The sequence below is a fragment of the Danio rerio genome, chromosome 1 (genome assembly GCF_052040795.2).
Source record: "Danio rerio strain M-AB ecotype USA chromosome 1, GRCz13ab, whole genome shotgun sequence".
In the NCBI taxonomy this organism is placed as follows: Eukaryota; Metazoa; Chordata; class Actinopteri; order Cypriniformes; family Danionidae; genus Danio; species Danio rerio.
The window spans coordinates 14528324-14555975 of NC_141021.1; the positions used below are offsets into that span (position 1 = coordinate 14528324).

General features: G+C 36.9%; 2 protein-coding genes across 24 annotated transcripts in view; both read right to left on the minus strand.

Annotated features, from left to right (window-relative positions):
• LOC141384915 (uncharacterized) overlaps window positions 1-5091 on the minus strand; it is a 547599-nt gene extending 542508 nt beyond the window's left edge. For all 18 annotated transcript variants that reach the window (XR_015476343.1, XR_015476339.1, XR_015476333.1 and 15 more), the window contains exon 1: window positions 4841-5091. The gene's annotated coding sequence lies outside the window, so the exon portion shown is untranslated. The remainder of the gene's footprint in view (window positions 1-4840) is intronic.
• Window positions 5092-16834: 11743 nt separating this feature from the next.
• pcdh18a (protocadherin 18a) lies at window positions 16835-26481 on the minus strand. Of its 6 annotated transcripts, none has more exons than XM_087236306.1 (4): window positions 23551-26481; window positions 23214-23269; window positions 21014-21183; window positions 16835-18111 (listed from the first exon to the last, which is right to left on the minus strand). In XM_087236306.1, the coding sequence occupies exons 1-4, from the start codon at window positions 26038-26040 to the stop codon at window positions 17453-17455; spliced, it is 3375 nt and encodes a 1124-aa protein (XP_087092432.1). In that variant the 5' UTR covers window positions 26041-26481; the 3' UTR covers window positions 16835-17452.
• Window positions 26482-27652: the final 1171 nt, after the last annotated feature.

Genomic DNA, 27652 nt, shown 5'->3' on the forward strand with positions numbered 1-27652 from the left:
CATGTAAAAGCAGATCTCTGTCACTGAAAACCTGTACAGTGTTTAGTTTTCAACTTCATACGTTCAAACATGTTTACATGTCCTCTCGATCACAGAACAGTTTTAAAATTCCCCTATACAATCATATTGAAATATCTTTCAGATTGAGCTCAACTGGATTGACAAAATTAGTTAAGTACAGAATATTCAGAAAAAAATAAAAAACAAAACCTGATGCTTGATGCTACCAAGTTCATATTCAAAATATTTTCTTTATATTTTATTATTTTTAATTCTCAAAATTCATTCATTTTCTTTTCAGCTTAGTCCCTTTTTTAATCAGGGGTCGCCACAGAGGAATGAAACCCCAACTTATCCAGCATATGTTTTAGGGAGCGGATGCCCTTCCAGCTGCAACCCATCACTGGGAAACCCGTATACTCTCATTCACACACATACACTAAGGACAATTTAGCCTAATCAATTTACCTATAGCGCATGTCTTTGGACTTGTGGGGGAAACCGAAGCACCCGGAGAAAGCCCACACTAACAGCGGGAGAACATTCTCAAAATTGTTGTTTATAATTACCTTTAAAAAAAAAACAATAACATAGCTTATTTATTTGTTGGTTTGTTGGTTGTCACTCCTGGCACCAACACTTTGCTCAAGAACCATATTCTCTGTTTTTTTTTTTTTTTTTTTTTTTTTTTTTTTGTTATGAGGACATAACTACATTACTAGATGCTAACTGTCCAGGGTTTTCCAGTACCACATTCAATATATGCATATAGAATCCCATATTACTTAAAGTATTAACGCATCTTACAACAAAGCCCTAGGCTAAATCTCCACTAAAAGTAATATATCATAAACACATTATCTGATATTAAAGTGACCTGCAGAAGTCACACACACACACACACACACACACACACACACACAGTACTTATTTACACACCAAAAGGGCATCAGGGATGAATAATTGTCCCGTTATCAAGTGCTGATTTTATCGCTTACCAACCTAGGAAAGGGGCCAAACATTTTTTCAACAGTCCTTCTTTTGGCTACACATTATAGTTTGAATTCTTACGAGAAGCTGAAGACTGTCCAAGTTTCTCATCTCTGAAGACCTACTGAACCTGTTCCAACACTTTTCCGCTCAAGTCACCCAGTTACTTTCAGAAGCTAAAATTAAAATTCAGCTCCGCACAACCTGACAGCGACACACACACACATGCACACCATCCTGCTACTGTCATCTCAGGATCGATTGGTCATATTGCAATTCTCCATTTGCAGCTTCCTCTGATCTCCACACGCCTGCTCTGACACACATACAGCACAAACGCACCATTTCTGTTTACGCTCAATTGTCCTTTTTTTCCACACACAAAAGTAGAGCAAGCACCTTACAGCTGTGGAGGAATCGTAGTAATGAGTCCATCTGGATAGCAGACATAAGGCTGCGGGGTGAACAAGGAGTGTGTGAAACAACACACACAATCAAGTATGCGCACAAAACACACACTACGGTAGTATGAAACACCCATAGGTTTGTTGAGAGCACGCATACTCGCATATCAATCACACGCACACGTCTGTAATAGTCCAGACAAACAAATGTCAGAGCTGACAGGAGCGCGGTCAGGTTACTCATCCATCAGACAAATAATACACTGCTTCACGGATCAGATACCTGCATGAAAGGCCTTCAAAGCTTCCTCAAACGGGAAATCTGCAGCAATCGAGGTTTCAGACGGATTCTTGATATTAAACGGGGTGTGAATTCACATTTTGTAGTTGTATTTTGTAATTATGAATACAAATAAACACAGCAATACTGTCTGTAAATGTGTATATTCCAATATAAATACAAGCTTTTATTTTGGATGCGATTAATGACAGTTGATCTTTTGACAGCACTAATATATATATATTATAACGTATACGTGTGTGTGTGTGTGTGTGTGTGTGTGTGTGTATATGTATATATATATTTATATGCCCGATGTCCCGTGGCCACCTTTGACGCTTGGGACAGTAGACGGGATCCTTACTGGCCCGATTGTGGCCACCTTTTGTTAAATAATTTTGAACTGCAATAAAATATCTTTACATTTTCCATACTGCTTTTTTTGTTTTGTTAACACAGGATTTTGCTCAATTTACATTTATACATTTTTTTAAAAATATGATTTAAATACAATTTGAATAATTATCACCATTTAAATAACTATATACCTGATTTTTGGCACAGTATTTAAAATATGTGGCTAAAAAATACCAAATAAATATTTTTTTTTATTTGGTAGGGCCAGTGAAAATTTTAATATATTTATATATAATTTTAATACATTTATATATAATATAAATATATATAATATAAATATAAATAAATATAAATAAATATAATTATATATATATATATATATATATATATATATATATATATATATATATATATATATATATTTAAAACTATTTAAATATTTATTTATTATTTATTGATGTTATTTAACATTTAAATAGAATACAAATTATATAATTATAAACAAGTAAATATTTTGGTTTGGCATTAATACTGTATAACTGTAGCCTTGGTAAGCGTTATCAATTCATCATACAAGTTGATTTTCTGGTTGTGTTTTAATATTTCACATGTTTTAAAATGTTGTATATATGTGGCAAATACAACTTAAAAAGAGGACAATATGTAAAACTATAGAGTTTGGAGTAAAAATGCACCTCTCTACTGTTAAGGTTGAAATAAGGCACAACAATTAATGCAAAAATAAACAGCTTCTCCCTTATTTAAATGACATGGTAGGATTCGGATAGCTATATCTTACACTTCATTTTTTTCAACTTTGTCCTTTTATTAATCTGGAGTCACCACAGTGGAATGAACCGTCAACTTTTCCAGAATATGTTTTTTGCAGTGGATGCTCTTCCAGCTGTAACCCATCTCTGGGAAACATCCACACACACTCATTCACACTGAATCACTACGGACAATTTAGCCTACCCAGTTCACCTATACCACATGTCTTTGGACTGTGGAGAAACCAGAGCACCCGGAGAAAACCCACGCAAACGCAAGGAGAACATGCAAACTCCACACAGAAACGCTAACTGACCCAGCTGAGGCTCGAATCAGCAACCTTCTTGCTGTGAGGCGAAAGTACTACCTACTGCGCCACTGCGTCGCCTGCTAAATCCTATAAGCGTTTAATTTACACAACACTGAAATATTAATAAGGAATCACTGTGTTTATAAATAAATATATTTTATTAATCATCATTAATAGTCACTTTGAATAAAAAGCGTCTGCTAAATGAATAATTGTAAATGTAATATTTTTATTTTATTTATTGTCAAAACAATAAATCCATATTACTGTAAATTGTGACTGCATGTCCTTTATAATTTTCAGAATCAGAATTTTCTGAATTAGTCTTACAATAACTACATTACAGCACAAAAAACTGACAACTGATTAAAAACGTTCCCAACATGACAGATTACAAGTGCAGGAGAAAAGAAGCATTAACTGGACTTGGGTGTCACAGTTGCAAAGTGGGTAACATGATCTCCTCACAGCAAGAATGTCACTGGTTCGAGCCCCAACTGGGTCAGTTGGCATTTCTGTGTGGAGTTTTCATGTTCTCCCTTGAGATTACTCCCATGGGTTTCCTCCGGGTGCTCCGGTTTCGCACACAGTCCAAAAACATGCACTATAGGTTAATTGAATAGGCTAAATTGGCCAAACTGTATGTGTGTGAATGCAAGAGTGTATGGGTGTTTCCCAGTGTTGGGTTGCTGCTGGAAGGGCATCTGCTGCATAAAATATTTGCTGGATAAGTTGCCGGTTCATTCCACAGTGGCAACCCCTGATTAATAAAGGGACTAAGCCAAAAAGAAAATGAATGAATGAATGAATGAATGAATGAATGAAAAACTGGACTTTTGACTCCTGCCCTGACCCTATAAACACAGACACACCACCCTAGCAAAAAGCATCCTCTTTATGACCACCACTAGCCTCGACCTCCCATAAATCTCCCTATATTGCGCTGTTTAACATCTGAGACATGCAAGGGGTTTTTCTGTCAACGGATGACAGATTGCAGGCCAGGCTGAGGCAGCAAGAGACTTCAAGTAAAAATATTATCCCCTCCTTTAAGCTTTCAAAAACAGTCAGGTAGCCTCAAAACAGCAACTCTGTAGCTGGTAAACATGAATTAAATTTATATGTTTAAATAACAAACTAATCCAGAAAAAAACTGACATGCATAAGTCAATTTGATCTCTGTACAAGTAGGAACACAAACATGAGACACAAAGCTTCCTTCACAGAGACCCAGAGGGAGCTGAGAGACAGTTTTGCATAAGCGAGCAGAGCCACAGCTCCCATGTGGCATTGACAGAGCGCCATCTGCTGGTGACAGCAAACAAGCCATGACCTCCCATCAGTCACAGAGACTGCCACTGATTGCTAATTAGCGATTTGTGGAAATAATGCAACGGCTGATCGGTTTATCAGACCAACATATGTCCCCTTTATCATTTTTTTCCTCTCTAACTTTTTTCCTTCCCACTAGGCTACTGTTTTTAAATCAGTAGTCAACCTAATGTAGGCTACAATGTATATAGTACATCAAAGGGTTAACGTTATTTAGCTGTCTAAATACTGTATAACAAACTTGTAACATGACGTTTCTGAGTGTACTACCTTCTTTAAAAAAAGGGACACAAGTGTAAATGACAGGTAAATGCATTCCCAACAGCCTCACTCTTTACTAACAAATGTTTGCAACTGCGTTTATGTGTGTGAATTAGCAAGTAAATTTGTTCTTACCTCACTTTCTAATGCTCAGTAAAGACGGTATCCATGGAGGTTATTATTAACGTTAATTAGCAAAACATGTTCTCAGTAAGGCCTCCAGCTTATGTCTATATTATGTCTGGGACTGTCCGTGAGTTGACTTGACAAACGTTAGCAACTGTTAAATTGGCAAAAAAAAAAAAAAAAAAAAAAAAGAGAGACTGTTTCCTAATTTAACCACTCTTCCCGATAACACAAACAGCACCTGATTGCGTACTGTGCGTAATGGCGGAACTGAACTGTGGACATTTTTGTGTGATTGGCTCAGCCCCATTGCTCGAAAATTGTTAGATTAAAAGTACCTAATAAGAATAAAGAAATTATAATTGAAAATAATAATATTAATATAGTTTAGAAACTGTCAACATATAAGAAAATTGCTATTATCAGTCATATTTTAAACAGTAACATGGTTCTAAATCCAGCTACACAATAAAGTCATAAACAACAATTGTGTAAAATCTTCATACATTTCTACTATCCTTCAAAGCACTAACTTTTACTCATTTGTAGTAAGATATTCTGTTTCATAGGCCTATATTTTCTTACAAGTCAGAAAAACTTTTCAGAAAAACGTTTCAAACTTATATTTACATAAAATAATAAAATCACTTAAATTCACATATAAAAATGTAAAGTTGTAAAATTAACATTACTGCATATATATATATATATATATATATATATATATATATATATATATATATATATATATATATATATATATATATATATATATATATATATATATATATATATATATATATATATACAAACACAAATATATGATTGAATAACAATGCAATGTAACATCATTTCACTGCACTTTTATTATTATATGTTACACAAAATAACTATGGGACATTATGTCACCCATTTTTACTTCTTTCCTTCAGTTTATTTATTTATTTATTTATTTATTTATTTATTTATTTATTTATTTATTTATTTATTTATTTATTTATTTTATTGAAGTAGTACACCTGCATTTAAAAAATTTCAACTGAGACATCCTGTCTTTGAACCATACTGTTATAAACACATCATTAAAAACAGGTACAGGTATGCAAAAGAACATTATTACTGGGGTCAGACAGAGTCTGTGGACATTTTTAGCTATTTCTGCAGAGAATTTTGTAAAAAAAAAAAAATAATAATAATAATAATAAATTATGCAGAATTATTTTGGGAGTATCGTAACTAAAAACTTTAAAAAATATATAGCTTTTTAACTTTTATTGAATGTTTACAATACAAATCAAATTAGATCCACTTATTTGGTAAACAAAGCAAGTCTCTCATATAATATATGAACTAAAAGAGGCAATGTTACATTACAAACTGAATTGTAAATAAATCAAATTAACACTTTTATATTAGTCAATACTTTTACTGAAAATAATTTAAAAACAGAATAAATATAAATTTACATACAGTAATACCAATAAATAAATAGAGTTAATGATGGGCTGAAAATCTGCGGATTTCTGCGCGCACAGATTCCATGTGGGCCTAATTATCACTTAAAATTACAACTTAGATCATTGTAAAATAAACTTTCTCGTGTTATTACTCAATTTGGTTGCATGTTTTTGTTACTTTTTTATATTATTACAGTTTATCATATTGTTCACAACCCTTTGACAAATTGTCCTTTTTTACCAATAGCATAAAATCTCAAATAAATAAATAAACAAATAGAGAACAACTGGCCTCTTTCCTCCTGACATCCAATTACAAGTGGATGCACCGAGACACATGTTAAAACCAGATGTAAACAGCAATCTATTTTGGCTGACACTGAGACAGATGTTAATGGCAGGTGTAAACAGGGCTTCTGTCGGCCTCTCACTGTCCCCATTTTCGCTGGCTCCATCGTCTCCCTCTCCTTCCCTGTCTTTTTTTTCTCTCTCTCTCACACCCTCTCTAGGGAGAACATGCATGTGTGGAGTGCTTTGATATGAGAACTCATTTCCCTAGTTCCAGTCAGCACAGGGAGACATATATCCTCCCTAATATGTACTGTGTGTTATCCTCCAAGGGCCCCCTGTAGGCCTCCGTGGTCATTTCCATAGTGAATTCATCAAACATGACAGAGAAAAGGAAAGGATAAAGTCAATTCATTAGCCACATACGATGACAAATACCTCGTCTCTGAAAGACAAGGAAATCCACACAGAAAGCCCAGATGTGTCTGACTGAATTGAATTGAGTTGAGAAAGATTAGTTTTCTCTTATTTATAGTCATACTTTGTGTTCATTATTAGATGGAAGTTTTTTTTAATGTTTTTTTGCATGTAAACCCCCTTAAGCTTGTCCTGGCAAGTTATTTATTAGCTTCTTAAAACCAACATTACAGAAAATACATTTAAAAAATTCCATTTATTATCAGCTGATTCTTTCCCATTATTTTCCAACTTGTTTACCAATTACAAACAAACACACCTTACTGTCATGTGAGAAAACTTGATACTTCGTGTACATTGTTGAGTTTTGCATAAAAAGTCATTTAAGCTTGTCGTGGCAAATGCTCTATTAGCTTCTTAAACCCACATTACTTAAAAAACACACGTTAAAAATAAAATGTTCAACTCATATCAGCTGATTCTCCACCAATATTTCCTAATTGAGTCAAATACAATATGGTTATAAAAGAATACTAACTTGCTATGTGTGTTTATATATCAGAATTAATAACACCTCTTTGTTTTGTTTTTTCTTTTCTAAATATTTCCTAAATGATGTTTAACAGAGCGAGAAAAATATGGCTGATAATATTTTTTCTTCTAAAGTCTTATTTGTTTTATTTCGGCTAGAATTAAAGCAGTTTTTAAAAACCATTTTAGGGACAAAATTATTAGCCCCTTTAAGGATTTTTTTTCCCGATAGTCTACAGAACAAACTATCATTATACAATAACTTGACCTAATTTCCCTAACCTGCCTAGTTAACCTAATTAACCTAGTTAAGCCTTTAAATGTCAATTTAAGCTGTATAGAAGTGTCTTGAAAAATATCTAGTCAAATATTATTTACTGTCATCATGGCAAGGATAAAATAAATCAGTTATTAGAAATGAGTTATTAAAACTATTATGTTTAGAAATGTGTTGAAAAAAATCTTCTCTCTGTTACACAGAAATTGGGGAAAAAAATAAACAGGGGGCTAATAAATCAGGGGGGCTAATAATTCTGACTTCAGCTGTATAGCACATGTCTTTAAACTGTGGGAGAAACTGGAGCACCCAGAGGAAACCCACGCCAACACAGGGAGAACATGCAAACTCCACACAGAAATGCCAACTGGCCCAGCTAGAACTTGAACCAGTGACCTTCTTGCTGTGAGGTGACAGTGCTAACCACTGAGCCACCATGTTGCCTTGTGAAATCATCATGATTTAAAATATTATTTTTCATATTGAATGTAATTTAAAATGAAATTGATAGATACATTTTTAGCATCATTCCTCTAGTCAAGACACTTCTATACAGCTTAAAGTGACATTTAAAGGCTTAACTAGGTTCATTAGGTTAACTAGGCAGCTTAGGGTAATTAGGCAAGTTATTGTATAACGATGGTTTTTCTGTAGACTATCAAACACAAGATTAGCTTAAAGGGGCAAATAATTATGTCCTTAAAATGGTGTTTAAGAAAATTAAAACTGCTTTTATTCTAGCTAAAATAAAACAAATAAGACTTCTCAAGAAGAAAAAATATTTTCAGACATACTGTGAAAATGTTAAACATCATATGGGAAATATTTAATAAAGAAAAAAAATTCAAAGGGGGCTAATAATCCTGATTTCAGCTGTAGGTGAATTGAATAAACTAAATTGGCCGTAGTGTACTGTATGTTTGTGAATGAGTGTGTATGGATGTTTTCCACTACTGGGTTGCAGCTGAAAGGGCATCTGCTCTGTAAAACATATGCTGAATAAGTGGCGACACCTAATGAATAAAGGGACTAAGCTGAAGGATAATAATAATAGTAATAGTAATAATAATAATAATAATAATAATAATAATAATAATAATAATAATAATAATAATATGTTTGTTGTGCTTAAATAATCATATGATAATATCTGCAATATCATGTGAAAAACTAGAGTAATGATGTTTTAAATTCTTCTATAAATTAAATTTTAAATTACATTCAATAGGAAAACGGTTATTTTAAATCGCAATGGTCACAATTTTACTGTTTTATTGTATTTTTATTGATTAAATACAAAACTGGTACACACAATAGACATAATAATAATTATACAAATTATAATTATATATATTAAGTATATCTTACTTACTCCAAAGTGGTGTAATTCAAAATGTCATCTTTTCCTGCTATATTAAAGCTAAAGTTACAGCAGCCATAATTTCAGTCAGTGCCAAATCCTTCTGAAATACATTTAATCTGAATTATAATATCATTGTAAAAACTGCAGCTTCGAAACTCTTTATGGATCATTCCCACTTTAACATCAAGTGTACAGTATAATCCTGGATCAGTTAAGTAATGCACCGTGCCCTTTAGTGAAAAATCGAATCTGAATTTAATTTTGGTCAAAGCAAACGTTTTCCATTGTATTGAAATGTAAACACTTTCTTTGCGAAGGACTCTAAACCCGAGCTGAAAGAAAAGCACCATTTCTGAAGTTTATGAAATTAAAGTGCACGTAAAAATTCCATTACACACTCCATTATGCAAATGGGTCTTCAGTAAATATGATTCGGTAATGTGGCGTTAATCTCTTTTATGCATGCCCATGAAGCACATTACCAAACATTAATAGCACCAATTCAAGATTCACAACATGTGACCTCTCTCTTTTCCTGTCACTGTTTTTTTTTCTCCGTCTCTCTTTCTCTTTTACTGAATTGTGAAATTGTCTCAGGTTATGAATACTGATTCTTGCAAAGAGGTCATGGTTTTTCATAGACCAATGCAATTTTATCTGGCAACAGTTCTTCCTGCAGAGACGTGCATGAATAATGCATATGCTACCTGTGTAGGTTAGTTGTAGAGTCATATTAAGATGTGCTAATGGCTGCTTGTGGCATTTACAGGGAAGCTGCATCTTTGACATTATTACGTTTGGAGGGTGACACTTTGATATTAATTAAAAATAATGCTGTTTCTTATGATATTTTGAAGGATTGTACATACTAAGGCTGCATGATCTTGGAAAAATCTGTCATTGCAATATTTAGTTTTTCATTCATTTATTCTTTTTCTTTTCGGCTTAGTCCCTTTATTGATCCGGGGACGCCACAACAGAATGAACCGCCAAGTTATCCAGCATATGTTTTAAACAGTGGATGCCCTTCCAGCTGCAACCCATCACTGGGAAAATATTTTGTTTTTCAACATTATATATTGCAAAATGAATACAATTTCGCCAGATGATTTGATTAGGCAATTACACTTATTTAAAGATAAAAAATTACGAGCAAACATAAATAAATATACAGTGCTTTATGGTTTTCTGGGGAGTCTTATTCAGTCACAATACAATCAAACATAAATTACATGGTCATTATTGTATAAATTATTTAAAAGTTATATTATCTTTATCTTTTAATCTTTGATAAATTATTAAATCCTGTGGTGTGACTATTGCAGATTCAAATATATTGATAATATTGATGCTCAAGCGATATATTGTACAGCCCTAGCGCATACATAAAAAAACAACATCAGTGCAGAAACTATTTTTACTCATTGTAAGTGAAACCGCATTTACTTGAGTAAATTATTGTTACAGTAGTAACACATTAAAATGAACATAACATTTGTAAAAAATGACTTTTTTTTCAAATCCACTCAAATAATAAACAAACAAATAACCAAATAAATAACTAAAATAACTAAAAATAAATACATAAATAACTAAAATAAATGAATAAATAACTAAAATAAATTAAAATGAATACATAAATAACTAAAATAACTAAAAATAAATGAATACATAAATAACTAAAATAACTAAAAATAATAAATAAATTAATAAATAACTAAAATAACTAAAAATAATAAACAATTAAAAAATAAATAAATATTAATTTATTTTCTTTTAGTTTAGTCCTTTTGTTAATCAGGTGTCGCCACAGTCGAATGAATCGCCAACTTATCCAGCATATATTTCACGCAGTGGATGTCCTTCCAGTATGGGAAACACCCATACACTACTACAAACAATTTAGCTTACTCAATTCACCCAGCATGACAGACTTGTGTGGGAAACCAGAGCACCCGGAGAAAGCCCAAGTAAACATTGGAAGAACATGCAAACTCCACACAGAAATGCCATCTAACCTAGCCGAGGCTCGAATCAGTGCCCTTTTTGTGAGGCGATACTACCCACTGCGCCACCACGCCTCCTTATAATTAAATGATTTATTTATTAATTATAAATATTGTATTGTAATCTATAATGTGAACCATCCTAGTTCCTAAACATATAATAATACATACAAGTATAATATATAATAATACATACAAGTATAAAATAATGACCTTTATGCATAGATTGAACAACATTGACAGTACAAAAAGGTCAGCGGGTTATGCGACATACATATTAAATATGAATATTATCAATAGAGAGAATCAAACACTGCTTAGTTATAAAAATAGCTATGTTAAGAGATATACTATTATCGAATTGACAAAAGCTTAGTTGATTTTGGATTAATATATTAAATAAGTACATACATTTTATTTGGTACACTTGATTTGGCATAAATATGATTACAGTTTCAACTATTACATGACTATAATTTTTTAATTGCCTAAAATTGTATTTACATTATTTACAAATTTGCAATATATACATATCAGCAATATTAGTGTGATACGGCTATATATCGGCACTGGTGGGAGATGTGTCTTAGTGTCTCACTAGTGACGATATACAGCCATATCGCACTGCTACTCATGTGATGTCGTTTACAACAGTTTGATGGCATAATCATGTATATAAAAAGAAAATCTAAAAGTCTAAAAATCATTTTTTATGAGGAATTACTTTCTTCCGCCATTAATTCACGTCTGCAGTCGACATCAGAACAGCAGAAACTGTTGCTACTTTAAAAATATCCCTTTAGATCTTGTATTTGAATGATTTTTAAGCATAATGTCTAAAGTGATTACAAAACAAGTGATTTTGCTGACTTTTTAAGATTATAAAGCTGAACAGCATGAAATACCATCAGTCTAGAGACACTTCCAAGTAGTTCTGTTGTAATTAGAATTTCACAATAATTAACCCGGAAAAAACTAAAGCAAAGCAAAGACTACCAGAAACTCCAACAGACTATGGTATAAACACAGCACTTCAACATACAAAAGAGAGAGATTGACTTAGAAAGCCACTTATCTGTTTTATAATGATGTTCAGTTGTAGTTTGAAATAACGTCGTTTTTTCCTCCTTTAAGGGCTTATTATGCAGTCTCTGTCGCCATCTTGTTGCGGAAGGTCAACCTTCTTTGCTCTGCTCAGTATGTCAGGCTAATGGATGCCGACACACTGTACCTCCCAGATTATATGTAAAACAGGCACTGTCCTTTTAAATTAACTACAAAGTTGCAATCTAAACAACTACTCTACTAAACAAGCCTCAAAAGTACATTATGCTGTCCAACAGCTGCAATATTTGTCAAACTGTAGTGAGTTTATTGATCTGCTGTCTCTCCATGTGGGCGGAGTAATACACAAGGGTGAAGAAGCTGTATGAGTTCTGATATTGGAGAAATCCCACAGCTATCAGCCAATCAGATTCGAGAACCAGACAGCACTGTTGTGTATATCTCTCTCTCCCTGGGACTTGAACCCGGCATTGGTAGTACTGTGCTCTTTTTTTTCTTTCTTTTTTCTCTCTTTCATAGCAAAGCTTGGGGATGAGGTGGGTCAGAGCAGGAATAACTTAGTCTGGCTTTTATGCTGCATTGCATATTTACATTAAATTTTAAGCAGGCACACAAGACCACCAACCTGCAACAGGGTGGAAATAACATTGCAGACTGTCTAGTGTTTATTGATATTCATTTCAGATTATACTCTCTTACAGAAGTATTGTGTAACATTACATGTGTGTGTGTGTGTGTGTGTTTTTTTTTTTCAGGAAAGCAACACACTTTACCAATTTCCCTCGTCTTTTTAAACATGTTTGTATGAGAAACCTAAGGGTGTTAACAGAACACATACTCACCACCCACATATATACACAAACACACTCACACACTTAAAATTTGTATTCCCCACACTTGTAGTGTTAATTAATAAGAACGTGACATGATTACAGAATTCACTTGTTGATTTAATTAGGCAATGGTGTGAAAGTATTGGCTATGCTTTATGGCAGCTGTCTGGACAGACAAAATCATTCACATTGACTGAATCCACAATATCTTTATGTGTGATGAGGTTGCAAAGAAACCACAAAGGTAGAGAGGCAATACAAAAAAAAAAATCATATTTATATTTCCTTTTTGCAGTAATATTAGAGGTTCTAATGCTGGCTGTTGCTTTGGACAGAGTTAATTACAGCAAGCAAACCTCTGGATCTGAGGTAATGTAAATAAACCTCAATGGTTCAATAATATGCATGTTAAGCATTTTTTATTTATTTTTTATTTTTTCTTGTTTTGTAACAAGAGATCTATCTCCTCTGTAAGATTATAAAATATAGCATTCTTTGTACAATTCAAAGAGTCTGATATGTTTTGTGGTCTACTCCGTGACAGATTTTATATACATAAGTTCAGTTCATGCCACATGTGTGTATATATATATATATATATATATATATATATATATATATATATATATATATATATATATATATATATGTGTGTATATATATATATATGTGTATATATATATATACACACACACACACACACACACACATTTATTACATATATTATCAGACATACTGTGAATATTTCCTGACTCTGTTGAACATCATTTGGGAAATATTTAATAGGAAAAAAATTATATATATTAAAAAATATATATATATGTGTGTGTGTGTATATATATATATATATATATATATATATATATATATATATATATATATATATATATATATATATATATATATATATATATATATATATATATATATGAGATCATGTTTTTTTTTTTTTTTTAAGTATTACAGCAATTTGTAAATTGCTATTTGTTGAGTCCAACATTGATTGTCCATGCCTAATATCCGGTGGCCAGAAAGTGATTTCATTATTTATAAATTGTTAACATTTTGATATGATCCAACAAGTCAGAGACTGAACTGTACACCATGATTTTTATCTAAAATTCAATTGTGTGCAAGGACTAAAAAGTGTCCATTAACCATTTTCTCAATTCAAATGAATAGCGACTTGTACCTGTAAACAGTATTCCATACGTCATCAACACCTCACCACTTAAAAAGCTCATTACCATCTTGCTCAAAAAATTACCACAGTTTCAATATATATTTTTTAAATTAAACCTCAAATATTCTATACATTTTGTATGAGACTGATGAAATTATATTATTCAGCGTTTTAAAAAAAGTCTACAGCAAGATTATATTGACAAAGCAAAGTTTCTTGATTATTGCATTATTGTAATAAAATAATAGTCTAATAAGAGTATAGTTCTAAGCCAAATTGGCTTAGAAAAAAAAAAAACTTTTCATTTTCAGTCTTAGTATCCAGTGTAACTACATGAAACTCAAGATTTACCTTGAAAAGATGATCAAAACTCTTTTATTTTAAGTGAGATGATAACGATCTAATATGATTCAATGACTTATGCTAAGCTAAGCTAAAGGCGTTCCTGAGCCAGAGATTGGATGAATGGATTAAAAAAACCTCTAGGGCAGTTTTAAAATGAGTGGAGTGTTCTTTTAAAAAATACCCAATGAATCCTTACTGAATAAAGACATTATTAAATGATTTCCACTTAACCAAACTTATGAACATTAAAATCTGTGACATTGTGAGGGCAAAATGTTGCACTTAAAAAATAGGTTGTATACGATTTATTTTGTTTATTTTGTAAGTACTTAAAATTACAACATCCACTTTTGTGTCGGGTATTTAATAGTCAGCTGTTCAGCAGTACCTGTTTCTACCGGCAAATGGGAGTGGGACTGTGTTAAAAAACCCACCACTGCACCGTAAGTACTGTCGTTATTTCTTAATTATTTTGCGGAGCTGAAGCTAATGAGGTAATAATACAACTGTTTCGCAAAACTGAATGGTTTTAACAACTGACGAGGCCTATTATGTTTTCACAGTGTAAAATGTAGTTTTGGTGAAATGAAATATCAATGTAAATACAAGCAAATTATTCAGAAAAACGTAAATTGTACTAGCTTTCTAAATATGATATAGATATCTAGACATATTTATCTAGATATAGCCAATTGCATCTGTTTCTGCAATACTGAAATCACAGTTCATGCATTGCTTATTATTTTATAGCTATATTCTATAACATGCTATGTCAGTTAGCATCGCAACCCTAGCAACACCCCTGATGAAATTTTCCACACAAAATAAACAGTAAAAACTGTACTACCACTGCAGTCCAATTCTGTCATCATCTTTTCCTCAGAGTTACTCAGCAGGAAAACAGAAACCTCAGACCACAGGTGATGCTCAGCAGAGAGGAAGCGAATTAAACTGACCCCGAGGTGAATTAACACCCCCGCTCCACACAGCAACCCAACTTAGCCTAAATGAACAGGGTGGCGCTCGCTGGCTGCAGCATTCATTCCTGATGATTAGTTATCATCGCTGCTCCCGACACTTTTATGCAAAGCAATTTACTAATTGTGGGGAGCATGTTGAGGTTAACAGCCCCGCACTTACAGTCATCACGTTTAAAGCTTGCTTTATGGTCAAAGGTACGGGATGAGGATGAAGAAACCAAGTTCAAGGTCGTGCACAGTCCAAGCAGCTTCCGCCATGGGAGACTTCTGCATTCACAGTCCAGAGTGCCAACCGTTTACACCATGCAATTAGTCTAAAATGCATACTGAAAGTGGTGATTGTGTGAGAATAGAGCCTGCTCACCGACTGCTGCAAAGAATAATAAAGTAAAATCAATGCTGAGTGTGTGTGGATAATGGCTGCTCTATGCTGTGGTCAGGCTAGTGTAGATGTTTCCACACTGCATCACATCGACTGGCTGCACTCCAGATTACTAATCCTGAACAGCTGCCTGCTGTTAAATTATACACACCGACAGGTGTTAACCACACATACACACAAAACACAAGGCAAGCTCACACATTTATAAACATCCATGCATAGATCCGACATAAACCCACACGTGTCCCTACACTAGGATATTATATATTGATAAATCCATTAAAGATCCAGTTGGCCACATCACGTGTGTATGAATTAATCAAACACCTCTGATAACAACATTTAGGGGGCATGGTGGGTTTTATGTGCAGCCATAATCTTTCTATTAGCCTATTCCTCAGGGTTAGCTAATTACTAAAAGTTATGGCTGGGTAATTATGGTTAAATTGCATCATTTCAAGCTTTGCAAAGACAACAAACAAAATGAGTTGTCTTTGGAAATCAAATGGGTTTTAATAAAGGGGTTTATCTGGACACCGAGGATTTGATCAGCGCATCTCCTGTTGCACATGTCATGAAACATTTATTTTGTGTGGCTGCAATACCTGCTCTGCTCAAAAGGGGGAGCTCTTAGTGAAAGCAGCGGTGAAAGAGGTCCGTGAAAAGAGGAGCATGTGTGTGTTAAATGAGAATTCCTGTAGGGAGTTGATCGATTCTGTCTGCTTCACTTTCTACAAGTTCCAAGGCTAATGGTAAAAGATGCTTTCATAACCAAAGCTTACAAATGTGAATTTGCTAAAGGGTAAATAAAATCACATCTAGGACCAATAGATTTGCTACAGGATGTATAATGAATGAAAATCAGACGGAAAGAGATGTTTCCAAATGTATGTTTTTAATGCAACATTTTTGTAAAATTGTAACAGAAAGGTCTGTTGACAAGGAGAAAGTCTTTAAAAGGTCTCAAGAAACATTTCACAGTCACTCATGGAAAATCCATGTAAAAGAGCCATTTCCGTTGAGAGTATTTCGGTGTTCACAATAATGATAACAGACAACTGCACCACCAACAACAGTTTGTATACACTGTGAAATCTGTACCGATTAAAACAGCCTTACATATGCACACACACACACTCACGCTCACATTCAAACATTTTCAAGTATACAAACAAATCTTCATTTCATTTTAGTTACATGCAGTGAAATAATGTATAAAAATAGACTTTTGTATTGCTTTCTGTACAAACACATATATACACATATATAAATACGGAGTAAAAAATAATCGAAAAGGTGTTTACAATCACAATGTGTACAAAAAAGACCAAAATAGTAAACAATATTAACCAAAACGTTCTCACGTGCGACTCAATCAAGGCTACAGCGCTGAACTCTCTCCCTTTCTCTTCCTTTAAATGATTAGTTTGCTCCGCCAAAACAAAGCAAACGCAAAAGAAGGAGATAGGGAAATGTTCTTTAACCGATTGTTGTTTAGCTCTGGCGTACGTCCTGAAGCAATTTGTTAATTTCGGCAACCAGTTCACTAGCGTCGACAACTTCGTGTCTTGTGTCATTGCGTTTTCCCTGCCTTTGGCTGAGCACGCTCTCCAAGTCGTCCTCTTCATAGTTCTCTGGGATCTCCTCCATCGCCGGCAGCCATTTTAAATGCGCCTGCGATGCCGCGTGATTGGTTGCGGCGTGTCCGCTCGTCACGGCACCGCCAGGGTTTTGAAAGTGCGTATTGGCCGCCCAAACGGCAACTCCCTGTGGGTAGGCCGAACCTGTAGATGACGCCTTACCCGGTAGGAATCCCTTTCTGATCTCCATGCCGATGGAGGAAGCAGGCTGGCTGGTGCATTCGTCAAGCTCTCGGACGTCAGCATAAGAAGTTGGCAGAAGACGCTGGAAGACGTTGTTCATTTCTGACAGCAGTGAGCCGCCACATTCCTCCTCGTTGTCCTTTCCGAAGGTAGAAAAGCTCTTCTTAGCTGAGTCCACTGACTGCTGGTCCTCCTCAAGGACCTGAGGCCTGCTCTCTTCTCCAGGGATGAACATGTTCGCACGGTAATCCGAGGACGCCTGAGATGGCATCCAGCACTGGTCAGAGTGACCCAACACACGGCACTCCTCCGTACACAATCTCATGACTGCTGAAAGGCAAAGAAAGATTTTTTTTTAGTAATCTAGAGTTTCTTTAGAAACTGACATCATCCATTACTGGCCTACAGAGTTTTAGTTGGTTTTATGTATGACTGTGAATGGGGATTGTTTTGACAAAACAAATACACTCACTGGCCACTTTATTAGGTACACCTGTTTAACTGCTCGTTAATGCAAGTTTCTAATCAGCCAATCACATGGCAGCAGCTCAATGCATTTAGGCATGTAGACATAGTTAAGAAGATCTGCTGCAGTTCAAGCTGAGCATCAGAATGACAAAGAAAGGTGATTTAAGTGACTTTAAACGTGGCATGGTTGTTAGTGCCAGACAGGCTGGTCTGAGTGTTTCAGAAGCTCCTGATCTACTGGGATTTTCAAGCACAACATCTCTAGGGTTTACAAAGAATGGTCTGAAAAAGAGAATATTTACTCGAACGGCCTTTACGGTCACAAGATCTCAATCCAACAGAGCACCTATGGGATGTGGTGGAATGGGAGATTCGCATCATGGATGTTCAGCCGATAAATCTGCAGCAACTGTGTGATGCTATCATGTCAATATGGAGAAAAATCTCTAAGGAATATTTCCAGTAACTTGTTGAATCTATGCCACAAAGGATTAAGGCAGTTTTGAGGGCAAAAAGGGTTCCAACCAGATACTAATAAGGTGTACCTAATAAAGTGGCCAGTGGGTGTATGTTTTGTGTGCATGATACTTTTCAAAAATGCAAAATTAAAAAACAATCTGCTTTTAGTACCTCATTGTGGTTTAAACAATGATTTATATCAGTTTTTAATAACAAAATATTTTGGAACAGTGGTGTCCAAACTCGGTCCTGGAGAGCCAGTGTCCTGCATATTTTAGTTCCAACCCTGATTAAACACACCTGAACCAGCTAATCAAACTCTGTCTAGCTATACTAAAGTTCAAGGCTGCGTCCGAAACCGCATACTTCCATACTATATAGTACGCTAAAATCAGTATGCGAGCCGAGTAGTATGTCCGAATTCATAGAATTCGAAAATCAGTATGCGAGAAGTACCCGGATGACTTACTACTTCCGGCGAGATTCTAGAGTGCGCATCCAATGCATGTTTAGCTATCCCATGATGCCCCAGGAGCGAATTCATGAATGGGAGTAAAGCGACGCAATTGACGCAGGTAGGTCACGTGACCATGTCAAAATGGCGGATGTAGTACATCCGAATTCCATTTATACTTTTCACATTCATACTGTATAGAACGTACTTTTCTAACGGCCGCGTAGTACGTTTAAATTCAAATGCAGTACCTACTGAGTAGTAGGCGGTTTCGGACGCAGCCCAAGGCAGGTGTGGGAGGAAGTTGGAGCTAAACTGTGCAGGACATCGGCCCTCCAGGACCAAGTTTGGACACCCCTGTTTTGGAAGATATCCCTAAGGCAAAGTCTGCACAGTACTTAAAGCAGGCATGTCCAAACTCGGTCCTGGAGGGCCGGTGTCCTGCAAATTTTAGTTCCAACTCCAATCAGACACACCTGGGCTAGCTTATCAAGCTCTTACTAAGCTTTCTAGAAAAGTCCTTGCAGGTGTGATGAGACAAGTTGGAGTTAAAATCTACAGGACACTGGCCCTCCAGGACCGAGTTTGGACACCCCTGACTTAAAGGATAGTTAACCCAAAATATTGTCAATTATTACAAGCCTGTTTGATTTTTTTTCTACTGTTGAACCTGTAACCATTGACCTTTGTAGTGTTTGTTTTTCCTACTATGGAAGTCAATGGTTACATATTTCCAGCTTCCTTCAAATATCTTCTTCAGTGTTCAACCAAAGAAAGAAACTCATAAAGGTTTGGAACCACTTGGGGGTGAGTAAATAGTGAGTCATTTATGGCTGAACTATGCTTTTAGATGAAACATAAATCTCCTGAGCAATGAAGGAGCAACCTGTGAGCAATGAAATTTCCTCTGGGCACGTGACAGATGACAGAAGTGAGCAAAACAAAGCGATGAAAGGGAATGGTAAAATGAAGAAGGATGATAAGGATGTAAAGTTAGAGAAACAGATTTCGGAGGTGGTGGGGAGGAAGCTTGAAAAGCTGAGGAGATAGTGAGTTTGTCATTCTTCCATTGCAGTTTCTCTTGTGGAGTCTGACATCCTTTGTTAAGCTGGATTATTATTCATTACTTTGGCAACGCCACCTCACGCGAATCAGATAGGACTGAATTTAAATATTAGAGACAAAGCAGCAAGGGGAAAGAAATGGAGGGGACAAACTGGAACTGGGATGGAGGGAAAATGCGGCTGAGTGAAAATGACAATAACTGCTTTGGTGAGGAAAGGGTGCAACTCTAATCGATGCACACAGGTTGCTTCTTTCTCTCTATAAAAGAGGAAGAGCAGGGCTGAAATAGCGGCCCTCTGGGGAGAGAAAAGAGAGTGTGTGCGTGCGGAAGGGGGGTTTAACTGCATTGTGAAAGCAATTACGGTGAATTTTCCTCAGTTCAGATTTTGAAAGCATAGGGCTGTCACTCACAGAAAAGAATGAATACAGGGAAATAACACTCTAGTCCACGCCTTCACACATGAACATGCACACACACACACTGTCTTAAGCTTCTGATGAAACAGATTGCAGCTAAAAAAGGTAGCGGTTACAAAAATAGCCGCATAATTCAAAGGCTTTTCCCTTAATTTTCTCTTGCATACTGAGTGTAAAAGCACAGCGCAGGTCATTTAATTTATACCTGCACCTGTTCACGATGTAATAAAAGTAAGTCACTGTAGACTAGGTGTTAAATTGCATCATAAACGCAATGTGCTCGATATAATCAAGCTGATGAAGGCCATAATTCAGGGTGATAAAAAGGTGAGAAACCACACGAGAGACCAATCAGACTTCATTTCTCACCTGGGTGGAGACGGTGGTGTCCGTCGCTGTGGAAGAGGTCTCCGAAGCCGTCGCCTAGCAACCGGTCGATGGGCGAATCACGGCCCATCTCGCAGTCGCTGTCGCCCGCATCACTGTCGCCACGCCCACTATCTTTCAGACTGAACTTATCCATGTCCTGGAGGGCGTACCTGCACAAACATTCAAACAGATACATGGGTAAAGACTCATGCTATGGAGTATGCTAAAACTACATGCAATAGTCTAGTATAACCAGTACTGAGCTGAATCACCTACAGCTAACCTACAGCTAGATTTGCATTTGTTACTTTTAAGGAATCTAAACATGTGACACATCAAGAGTGGCATTATGTGTATCTGTATGAAGTCATTCATTCTTTTTCTTTTCGGCTTAGTCCCTTTATTAATCATGGGTTGCCACAGTGGAATGAACTGACAACTTATCCAGCATTTGTTTTACATAATGAATGCCTGCAACCCAACACTGGGAAACACCAATACACTCTCATTCACACACAAACACTATGACCAATTTCATTCATTTTCTTTTCGGCTTAGTCCCTTTATTAATTGGCGGTCGCAACCGTGGAATGAACCACCAACTTAACCAGCATTTGTTTTATGCAGTAGATGACCGTCCAGCTGCAACCCAACACTGGGAAACACCCATACACTCTCATTCACACACATACACTATGGCCAATGTCATTCATTCATTTTTTTTTTCGGCTTAGTCCCTTTATAAATCAGGGGTCGCCACAGCGGAATGAACCGCCAACTTATCCAGCATTTGTTTTACACAGCGGATGCCCCAAACCCAACACTGGGAAACACCCATACACTCTCATTTGCATACATACACTATGGCCCATTTCATTTATTCATTCATTCATTCATTTTCTTTTTGGTTTAGTCCCTTTATTAATCTGGGGTCGCCACAGCGGAATGAACCACCAACTTATCGAGCATTTGATTTATGCAGCAGATGCAACCCAACACTGGGAAACACCCATACACTCACATTCACACACATACACTACGGCCAATTTCATTCATTCGTTCATTTTCTTTTTGGTTTAGTCCCTTTATTAATCTGGGGTCGCCACAGCAGAATAAACTGCCAACTTATCCAGCATTTGTTTTACATAGCAGATGCAACCCAACACTGGGAAACACCCATACACTCACATTCACACACATACACTATGGCCAGATTCATTCATCCATTCATTTTCTTTCGGTTTAATCCCTTTATTAATCTGGGTTCACCACAGTGGAATGAACCGCCAATTCATCCCACATTAGTTTTATGCAGCAGATGCAACCCAACACTGGGAAACACCCATACACTCACATTCACACACATACACTAAGGCCATTTTAGCATATTCAATTCACCTATACTGCATGTCTATGGACTCGAACACGGGGAGAACATGCAAACTTCACACAGAAATGCCAACTGACCTGGCTGGGTCTCAAACCAGTGACCTTCTTGCTGTGAGGTGATCGTGCTACCCACTGAGCCACCGTGACACCCATCAGACTTAATACTTAACATAAAGTTTTCTAAAAGCTTCTTTATGCATTGCATACTGTCTATGAACATGCATATGCAAAGCAGGCAAGATAAAGCCCCACCCATCATTTTAACTTGTAAAAAGTCAAGCATTTTATAAGCAGATGCATTTACAATGTCTGTTTATCACTATGCATTTCTCTCACATCCAAAAACATCCCTTAAATGCTTTCCTTTACATCAGCAGAGGTGTGCAGGACAAACAAAAAGGAGTAAAGCTGTCTAATTCTAGTATGTCTTTAAATCATCAACATGAGAATGAAATGCATCATTGTATGGAACAATGGTTTCAACAATATGCACAGAATAAAATGACATGATCCAAGAACAAAACGCAGATGAGAGGAAGGAAAAAAAAGCACAGAAAGCAAGCTATGACCTCATGTGAGGAGCAGTCCAATCAGGATCTGCGAACGTGGGTGACCACGGCAACAGGGAAGTTCTGTCCTATTCTACCACAAACATTTTAGAATACCTATCATCCAATCGGATCGAACCAGCAGCACACAACAGGTTGAGTATCACTACTCATCTACTCTACCATACTATTCAGGAGCACATCATGCCCATATATGGACTTGGAGTTGGAGCGAAGTATTAGTTGTTTGTTTGTAAATTTACCTGTAGCTGCGAGAGTATTTGTTCCCTCTGAAGCTGGGCCTCGGCTGATACTGACCCTGATGGAGTATTGAGAGGAGCTGTGAGACTTGCTATAGCAAAAACAGATGACATAAATAAAAATAAATACTGATGGAACACGACACTCATTCACGCACGCACACACACAGCCACACAAATGAACAAATCAAAAGTGTTAGCATGAGCACAACACACGATGACGTGAATGTTATGTTGACAGGTGAATGAAAAGATGAGCATAAGCAGACAATTTACAGGCTCTTCATGAAGATCAGTATCAATTACAGAGTTTCAATATGCATTCAAAGCTAGCTTTTACCTCTACAGGGGGCGTGGCATGTGTAAGCTCCAGGGCGAAGTTCTCTGGGATGTGATTGGAGGAAATAGTGACCAGGCTGTTCAGGGATTGACGACTGTGTTGGCTCTGCCGACTGCCCATGTGAGCGCGTTCTGCTCCAGGTGAAGAGGTCGGCGAGCGATGGTGTGCCCGGATCGGGAGGGTCCCATTGACGGTTGGCATCAGGGTGATGTCCCCCTTGTGAATCTGTCGTGAGGGCTTTTTAGGATGCTGTTGGTATGTAGACTCAGCCACCCTGCAGTTATATGAGCGAGTGTCCTTTTTTTCACGTGAGCAGCGAAGGGCAAAGGCCACCATGATAAGAAGCAGAACAGCACAAATTGCCCCAAGGGAGATAATGATGATCATGGAGACATCTAGAGGGCCGTCTCCATTTCTTCCACCTGTCAGATGGGGATTCATGAGGTTTTCGATGTTTTCATAAAGTGAAAGTCTTAGTAGGGCTCTTGCGCTGAGTGTTGGGGTTCCATGGTCCTGCACGAGGATGGTGAGCTCCACGTGATCCTGTGGAACCTCTTGTATACTGACGTTAGTCCGAATTTCACATGTTTTAGGATCCATATTAAAGTAACCTGCCTCATTTCCCCCAACAACAGAGCAGGAGAGGTCACCATTAGCACCAGCATCATGGTCCATCGCGCGGACAACTGTTACCACATCCCCAATCTCTGCATATTTAGATACTGGAACATCAGCTGTGTGGTTCCACAGCTGAGGCATCATGATGACTGGTCTGTTGTCATTCTCATCCAAGACAGTCAACACAACAGTCACGTTACTACGCAGTGGAGGATTTCCAGAATCCCGGGCCTGGACCAAAAATGAAATCTGACTTACATCTTCACGATCAAAAGTACGTAGTGCATAAATGTCTCCGTTAGATGGGTCAATGGTGACGTAAGTGGAAATGGAGCTACCATGGACCATGCTTTCAAGTATAGAGTAGCTCACTTGTCCATTTGGGCCCAGGTCTGGATCTGAGGCCTTCACAGATGACAAATAAGCTCCGGGTGAGTTGTTCTCTGCTTTGGAAATCTCATATCTGCTCTTTGCAAAACTTGGAGCGTTGTCGTTCTCATCCTGGACCTCCACAATAAAGTTTTTGATGGTGGATAGACTTGGAGAACCTTTGTCTTCAGCTATAACAGTGAGGCTGAACTCTGACCTCTTCTCCCTGTCCAGCGTGACGTTTGTAAGGATCATGTAGTTCTTCTCATATGACTTCTGCAGCCTGAAATGACCCTGGCCATAGAGACGGCACTCCACCTCTCCATTTAAGCCAGAGTCCAGATCATTTACACTCACCAGAGCCACGAATGTATCTACAGGAGCCGTCTCTGATATATAAGCTATCTCCTCATTCCCAGTGGACATCAAGTTGACGCTGATGTCAGGTTTGTTGTCATTCACGTCCACTACTTTGATTATGACTTTACAGTGTGCTGGCATCGAGTTAGGGCCCATGTCTTGAGCTTGAACATCTATGTCATAAGAATTTGTGCTTTCAAAGTCAACTTTCCTCATCAGTGTCAAATGACCATTATCAGAATTAATCTTAAAGGTTTCTAATATTTTAGGTGACACGTGACTGCTGAAAGAGTATATGATTTTCCCATTGGTCCCTTCATCTGGGTCAGTGGCGTTCAGATCAATAAGCAAACTGCCTAAAGGGGAATTTTCAAGCAAGTTGATCACATAAGATGGCTTCTCAAACACTGGATTGTTGTCGTTCGAGTCAGCTATGCTGATTTTCAGGAGCGTTGTTCCAAATTTGGGGGGAACGCCCCTGTCTGAGGCTGTGAGCTGGAGTTCATAGCTTGCTCGCACCTCTCTATCAAGCTCTTTTAACACAACGAGCTCTGCGTACTTGGCTCCATCGGTTCTGGTTAGAATGTCAATCTTAAAGAAGTCAGACGGGGTCAGAGAGTATGTGTTCAGTGAGTTCTCCCCGACGTCTGGATCGGTGGCGCTGTCAAGGGGAATGCGCGTCCCCACGGCGGCGGTTTCGGAGATCTCTATGGGAATGACGGGGCGCGCGAACTGTGGCGCATTGTCGTTAATGTCCAAAATCTCCACTTCAATATGAAACAGCTGTAGGTGCTCCGTGGGAAGAGTGAGAACATCAAACTCGATAGTGCAGTTCAGATTCTTTTCACACAGTTTCTCGCGGTCTATTTTGGTCCTGATGCTGATCTCTCCATCCTGGTCGCGCACCGAAAGAAGCGACGCGCTTCCCCGCTGCATGGCTCTAAATCGTAACGGAATCGAGCTTGGAAGTTTGGACAAAACATCAGCGACATCTTCTCGAAGTCTGGCTATCACAGTACCCACCTTCTGCTCCTCATAAACTTGGTATTTTAGAGTTGCAGCCGTGGTGTACCCTGCCAATGTCACGAGCAGAGCAAGTTTGAGTAAAGTGGCACAGAGCACTGTACCCTTGCTGGTCTCCATGTTGGGCTCCGTCAGGCACTGCAAAAATATACTCTCAGAATGATTGTCGCTTCCTTTGTTGTGCTGTCTCAGTCCTTCACATGCGTTGTTATGGTCTCAAAAACATCCACAAATCCGAAAGAAAAACGTCTTCTCTGAAAGCTCCGGCGAAAAAAATAGGTCTTGAAAAAACAACAGAAGCATAAGTCAAGCAATAGCATTTAAAGCAAAAGCGCATATCCCTCTGTCACTAAGGAGAAATCTGTTGCGCGTATCAAGAGACTGTAAGCTCAACCTCCGTCTGGAGAGCCTGTGCGCGCGCGTATCTGTCTCCCGCTGTCTAAAGACACTCTTTGACTGACTAACCCAAAATAGCAAAGCCTCCTTTAGTGCCACGGCTTCACACAAAACGCTTCTCCTAAATCAAGGGCTGCCCCTTCTCTCTGCAACTGACCATTCAACACAGAGCCACTATAGATCCCAATTAAATGAAGAGGAGAAAGGAAGTGGATAACTCCGCCCTTTAGGGTCTCTCTCCCCCTCTCTCTCCCTCTCCTGAACGCGTTTCAACAAAGGATGAGAGAGCAAAATTTAAGAATAACTCGAGCTGAACTTTCCCTCTAGATGACTGTCAATAAAATCTATTCACCTATTTATTTAGGTCACACCACGCAGAATGTCCATTTAGCTTGCGCAGCTACAGCAAAGTTTCATTTATAATATGACCTCATTTATAGATCTAAACCTGCAGCTTTTTTGTTAAAAATATGTATTTCATAGTTTAACCCATCACCTTATTTATTTATTTATTTATTTATTTATTTATTTATTTATTTATTTATTTATTTATTTGTTTGTTTGTTTGTTTGTTTGTTTGTTTGTTTGTTCATTTAGGCATTCATTCATTCATTCATTCATTTATTATTTGATTTATTATCTAAACATGAACTTATCTTGACAAACTATAATATGCATATCACTCACTCTCTAACACACAGATAGATAGATAGATAGATAGATAGATAGATAGATAGATAGATAGATAGATAGATAGATAGATAGATAGATAGATAGATAGATAGATAGATAGATAGATAAAGGGTTTAAGCATGTAATATAATTATAAGCAAATACAGGCTATCTTGCAGGATTTTCTAATCATGCTGGAGAACATAACACAGGCATATTTTAAAAGAGAAAAGCCTACAAGATCCTCAAAAATTATATATTAGAATATATATCACAGCTTTAAAAACTTGTCTGAGGTTTTTCAGGATCTTCTATTAATTTGTCAGCCTTAAGGATTCCATTTAGTGTGTGTGTATAACACTAATAGTTTCCAAAAAATTACATAGGCTACATTATTATGCACAGAGGGTCGCGTGTTGCTCTAACATATAAAGGGCTGTTGTGCTCATGAGTTCCCAGTCCTGTTCCACTTATCATTCCCCTTGCTTTTCTGCTGATTCTTTATCATCCTGCAAAATAAAACAATGAGTAATTTAATAAATACAGTTCGATCAAGCATTACATGATGCTACGTTGTGGGAATTAAACAATTATTTTGTTTCAGTAAGGGTTAAGTTTATGGGTCATGTTAGTTTAAGGGATACAATATTTCAGTTGAACAGTA

Coding starts and splice junctions, on each gene's coding strand:
- pcdh18a (XM_087236304.1), bottom strand. CDS start 26,040: ATGGAGACCAGCAAGGGTACAGTGCTCTGTGCCACTTTACTCAAACTT. Junction 23,303..23,550: donor ATGCCACGCCCCCTGTAGAG/GTAAAAGCTAGC, acceptor TTTTTGCTATAG/CAAGTCTCACAGCTCCTCTC. Junction 21,184..23,213: donor AAATACTCTCGCAGCTACAG/GTAAATTTACAA, acceptor ATGTTTGTGCAG/GTACGCCCTCCAGGACATGG.